The sequence below is a fragment of the Hevea brasiliensis genome, chromosome 11 (assembly GCF_030052815.1).
Source record: "Hevea brasiliensis isolate MT/VB/25A 57/8 chromosome 11, ASM3005281v1, whole genome shotgun sequence".
Taxonomy (NCBI): Eukaryota; Viridiplantae; Streptophyta; class Magnoliopsida; order Malpighiales; family Euphorbiaceae; genus Hevea; species Hevea brasiliensis.
The window spans coordinates 7,271,152-7,277,123 of NC_079503.1; the positions used below are offsets into that span (position 1 = coordinate 7,271,152).

The 5,972-nt window shown below is 30.3% G+C and overlaps 1 protein-coding gene across 4 annotated transcripts; it reads right to left on the reverse strand.

Annotated features, from left to right (window-relative positions):
• Nucleotides 1–2,747: 2,747 nt before the first annotated feature.
• On the reverse strand, nucleotides 2,748–5,619 carry LOC110663816 (uncharacterized). Of its 4 annotated transcripts, none has more exons than XM_021823235.2 (8): nucleotides 5,463–5,619; nucleotides 5,065–5,379; nucleotides 4,760–4,853; nucleotides 4,066–4,184; nucleotides 3,875–3,982; nucleotides 3,554–3,649; nucleotides 3,407–3,464; nucleotides 2,748–3,079 (listed from the first exon to the last, which is right to left on the reverse strand). In XM_021823235.2, exons 2-7 carry the CDS (start codon nucleotides 5,377–5,379, stop codon nucleotides 3,408–3,410), a joined length of 789 nt encoding a protein of 262 aa, XP_021678927.2. In that variant the 5' UTR covers nucleotides 5,463–5,619; the 3' UTR covers nucleotides 2,748–3,079; nucleotide 3,407. The 4 variants fall into 4 exon arrangements, with proteins under 4 accessions (XP_021678927.2, XP_021678926.2, XP_057985771.1 ...); XM_021823234.2 differs by having other exon boundaries at nucleotides 3,866–3,982; XM_058129788.1 differs by lacking the exon at nucleotides 4,760–4,853 and having other exon boundaries at nucleotides 3,866–3,982; nucleotides 4,066–4,173.
• Nucleotides 5,620–5,972: the final 353 nt, after the last annotated feature.

Consider the following 5,972-nt stretch of genomic DNA (forward strand, 5'->3'; position numbering starts at 1 on the left):
TAAAAACGTGTTTATTAATAAATGTTAAAATTACATGAATAATGACATTACTATTGCAATCAACTAATTGCCTATATATAGTCCATATATATACACTGATTACATTTTCCTTGCAGCTCCAACCGTGTGACCTACCACCACCACAAATGTGAAATTTCAAGTCAATGCCACAACTTATTATTGTTATTACTATTATTGTTACAACTAGAAATTGGGTTGATGAGGCTATTGGGTTGGGTAAATGAGGGACTGATTAAAAGAATTTGAAATTCTTAGTTTGGAAAAAAATAATCTAAAAAATCGATGCAACAAATTACTTTTTGTTGATTGCATTGGAAATGTTGTTTATCCCATTTAGATTCTATTTATTTTTTAAAAAATATTTTTTATATTTTTAAATTTCAAAAAAATAGTCGGTAAAAAAATATGTTCTTAATCAAGGAGAAAATTAAGTTATTTTTAAAGAAAATGTATTTTCTAAATTTTGATAATCTTATTAAAATATAAAAATATTTATACGTACATGATATAATTATGTAGCATTAGTTTAATATTATAATAAATAATTAAATATATTTTTATAAAAAATATATTTTTAAAAAATCTATATATAAATTATTTTATGTGAAATAAATGGAATTTAAAGTTAAAATTTTAAATTTTGTTGAGTATACATTTCTTTATGGAACAAACTTATAGAACACAAAAGGCTAATTAAAATTAGCCTAATTGATTTCTTTACATTTTAAAAAGTGTATAAAATTGAGAGATTTCGGATTTAAGTCTCCTCTATCTACCCTTTTAAGATTATTCATAATTATAATGAGAAAGGAAAAATGATATCTCCCATATTGCATAGCTTATTAGTTATATCTAGCCCATTATACCTCTATTGAATAAAAAAAAAAATCTAAGGGAAGTATTATTTTAATCATCTTCATTTCTAAAAGAATTTAAATCCTGTGAAAATTACTAACAAACATGGACCTTTGAAACATAAATTTTTTATAATTGTTTTTTTCTATTACTATGAAATAAATAAAGCCTAAATTTTTTGTATTTTTTAAAAATATTTTTATTTGTTTCGGTTACTGATAAAGAAAATATTAATAGATAACTCATTAAAATATAAATATGAGTAAAATTACAAGTTTTGTAATTTTTTAATGAGACGTAATTTAGTATTTAAAATTTGATGCCATTAACAAAATGGTTTCTCTATCTAAATTTACTTTTTCATTTATCTTTTTTTTTTAGTTAAAAATAATTATGTTCCTTAATTGTTGTATTTTTAATAAAATTCCCATCAACCTAAATATAATTAATTAATTAATTTTAAATATAAAATACTATAAAAGTAATTATATATAGAGAGAGAGAAAATACAATTGAACAATTAAATATATAATTGTTTTAAAATATATTTTATTTAAATAAAAATTATTTAAATATTATTCTTAATATATAATTATTGAAATATAAAATAATAAAAACTAATTATAAATTTTTAAATTCTAAATAATATGCTTTTCTAAATAGCTAAAAATTATTAATAACCAAACAATATGTTTTTAAAATTTTTAAATCTTTTATATAATGTTTTATAGTTTTGTGAAAGAATTAATTTTATTTAATTTCAATTATAGTGATATGTTTTAATAAATAAATAATTATAAAAATTATTTCAACGTTATTGTTCAAGAAAAAATTATGCAAGAAAGCTCATAAATATTTAATTTTCATTTTATTTTTATAAATTATAGTAAAATTAATAATTACAATAATTAAAAATAAATAATTATTTAAATATAAAATTTGGATATAAAAAATATTTTATTAACCAAAAAAAAAATGATAATTTAAATAGAAGAAACTGTTTTATTGATAAAATTACATTTAAAAATTAAATTATTTTTGGTAATAATTAAATTAATTTATGTTTTTCAATATAACTCAAAAATGAATTTATAATTTAGCTAAAAGAACTAAAAACCCAAACGCAACACAACTGTGTGGCTGAGCTTGAGGTCAAGGATGAGAACCCAAGTGAGAAAGAAAGGCCACAAGGCTTCAGCATGATTGTTTGGACTTTGGGTGTACTTTTTCACAGCCAATTCTAATCTAAAAAATAGATAATATGTGCTTTATAAACATTAATATCCAACAGCAAATATTGACTTTGTTTAGTTCACAAAGAATTAAGGTAATGAATGTGTACACACATTACCATACAATAGGATTGTTCAAATTCAGCCATATTCAACCCAATAATTTAATTTACATTTATTGCATCTACCGTTGTTATTAGCCTATCTGATACCAATCTGACCCTACTAATTAGTAATTAATTACACTCACTAACTATGTTGAAACAATTAATTACATATATTTTTTTTTTGCACAATCACAGGAAGTTTATTTTTTATTTTTATTTTTTTCTCTTTTGTTGATGATTGAGTGCATAGATGATTGAGTGATCAATATTGTGTTTTTTTTTTTTAATCAACTGTGATATGAATACACACACACATAATCATTTCAAAAAGTAATCTGATTAACAAATGCTCATGGCTTTCTTGCTGTGATCAAATTATGAAGGTGGAATTTTTTATTTCTCGTGAGTCAGCAAGCTTTTTATTGAATTTAAAAAATAAATTAACCAACACTGCACTGGATATAATATACTATAATTAATATAAAATATTATATTAACAGCTTGCAATTGGGAGATTTTGGGAAGGTGGATATCAAGAGAAAAGAATATCATACTGCAATTAAAGCACAGATACAGTAGTGAAGAGGGCCATAACCAAACACTCAAATGGAAATTCTGCAGTTCAGGACCAAAACACAAAAATTCAATGAATGTAACCAACAACATATAGTAGTGAGCAGAACCAACTGTGATCTCCAAAAGTAAAATCAAATGAGTGCAAAACATCTCACTTGAACTTGACTCATCAATTGATATACCAGTTGAGAAAATTATCACTCTTGGAATGGTTACCCAAGACAATTTGGTGGTTCGCAGCCACTTCAGCAAACTGGCTTGTTCTAATTCTTTGCTCAAGATTGTATCCTGCAAAATGAATCATATTTGCATTAACATTTGGTAGTAAACCATTTCTTTTAAATGAGTACATTACCCATTGGGCTGTTTGGTACTTGATCTTGAGCTTGTAACAACTTTGGCATTAAGCATGTTGAATTTAAGCACGAAAGCCTCCTCGGTAGTAAGTACCAATGTAGAGGTCAAACTACAGCCCAAGGGAATTTAATATTTTATTAACTGACTAAATTCTCCTAACTATGGACCATATGACACTTGCATGAGAAAGAAAACTATCACCTAAAGTATAAAGAGAATGTCCAATAGAATGGATAATAAAAGTACAAATCCGCTAACCTTAACCAATTGTTTCTAATGATTGGGAGTGTTGCTCCTCAATTAAAGTTTGAACTCTCTGCAAGATAACACCAGAAACCAGTCAATAACATGTAAGATCAAAACAAATTATTCAAAAAAGCTTCAGAGAATGTTGTTCTGCTTTACCTTCACAGAATTTCCAACTTCTTCTAGTTTCTGTAGTAGCATTAGGCTCCCTGAATGAGGAAGCAAATCATGCTTGAGAGATTTTGATGGAGACATCTGCAACAACATGAGGAAGAAGGAAATTATACCCAAAAGTTATTGATTGAAGAGACTGAAAACGAAGAAGGTTCATGTCCATAATGATAGGTTGCCTAAGTTTGAATATAAAAGTTCTTCATTAACTCAGTACAAGAATGGCAGGGACTGCAGGGTGATGTAAAAACTTCCAAATATCAATTTTGGAAGGTGGGAGAAGAGACTAGTCAGAGTGACCTGCCATACCCAAGGTGATGCTGGGTGACCTATCCTCAAAGTAGGAATGTCTTCAATTGTGGAAACTCGTCTAGAACCAAACTCACTTCTCATGTATGATAGCCGCGCCAAGACAGCCTGTAAAGGACATCATGGGACAAAAGTGGTCGAATTCCTCCTTTTCAAGTAATTTACAGCAACTATTATTTGACAGACAGTACCTTCTTAAAAGCACTTGGATTTCCAATTCCTTGAATTTGAACATCATCACTTGCTGGCCTTCTCACACCAACATTCTCAATTCTCAAAGAGTAGACACCAAACAGAGACTGCAAATACCCTGACAGCAATTGCGCAGAATATACTTTAAGAAGATTGAAATAATGGCAAAAACCAGAATGAACCCTCTACTGTACAGAAGGAAGCATTATCTCAAAGAAATGCTGGAAGTAACACTTTTACTAAAAAGACTAATGATGGAATAGAGAAAATAGGGAGAGTGAAATACAATAGCTTGGAAAGGCCTGCACTTTTGAAGTATATATTTATTCAGGTTCCTAGCAGAGGTCATACACATTTAAAACTCAAACAAAAATGATTGAAGAAAAGTATGTCTTCAAAATCATTGTGAATTGTAAGAGTTTTTTATTAGTGATTATGTTTAGATAGATTAGCGTTCTTTTTCATAATGCATATTGCATGGAAGGGAGTGCAACCAAATTGTGGCAAACTCAGTGTGCAAATAGAAACATGCGCAGTGCATTGTGCCTAATTGGAATATTAGAAAAACTAGTCCATTGTACTAAGTACTGTGGGTGGTGGGGGGAAGCCAGTGCATCATCCCAGTAATAGAAACATAGATTAATAAACGATCCAAAATTTAATGCAAGGTTATCAAGGGTTGCTAACATATACCTTGCTCAATTATGACGTCTGCAACTGAAGGTAATAAAACATGCTTCTCTTTCTTTAACACCCCAAAACATGGAAATGCTACTGGTTTAGTAACCTGGACTAAATAACCAAAGCGTCAACTAATGCAATCATACATGCATAACTTTTTGCGATAGACAGAGAAAATAGTTGCAATTAGACTGAACGACATGCATCCACCCAGAATACATTCCAATTCAAGAAAAGCAAAGAACCCATTAAATTTTCAATCAAAAAAATTGCTATCCAATGAAATGCACCAAGAAAAAGAAGGAACTCTAATTTACTTTGTATACGATGGCATTAGGAGTGAGATAGAGCTTTCTGGACCGAATATCTTTCCGTAAGATATATCTCCGCACAGGCAGATACAGAAGCATGAATAATCCAATCCCCCAAGCCAGCATTAGCAGCAAGGAGAACACAACCCATCGAGCAGTTTGATACTTAACAAATTTCTCTTCCATCTCTTCAAACGAAGCCGTATAAAGCAACCTATCCTCATTAGATTCACTTTCTTCGCCAGACTCACCACCACGCGATTCCGTCAATAAACCCTTTTCTAAGCTATCAATTTCCACAACTTCATCTCCAGTTCCCATCTGAATCCACAATTGAAACAAAAACAATTGCTTGAAAAGTCAACTGAAAGGGGAAAAAAAACCATGGCTTTAGCAAAACTCACAGATTGATCAGAAAATAGTCTTCTTTTGACGGAAGTAGCCAGAGCTTCGAAAATGGGAGAGACGAGAATACGCTAACTGCTAATGTGCTTCCGTTTCGTTGCTGGTTTTTGCCGAAGAAACGGACTTTGAGAGAGCGGGCGCAATCGAGGGCCGAGGTGCAGAGCCCAGAGCCCAATTTTTGAAATTGATGGGCCAGAGATTTCTTGGATTGAGCCGTAAACATGTTGAGTTAGTCAAGTATTTAGCCACCAAAAGCTTGGAGAAGCTCAAGCGTTATCAATGATAGGGTAGGGTAGGGTAGGGCACGTGGTCTTCATGGTTTGGTTGGCAATAAAGGAGTTTGTTTTGCTGTCAAGTACAGGACAGCTTAGATGGATTTTACGCGGTGGGAACTATGAAGCTCCCGTCCCATGTACCAGTTGTGAAAACCTTTCAATTCATGTCCACAAATGAGCTGCCTTTAATGAATTAAACTAATGGGTTCATAATGAATTTGACGGCATTAAGGG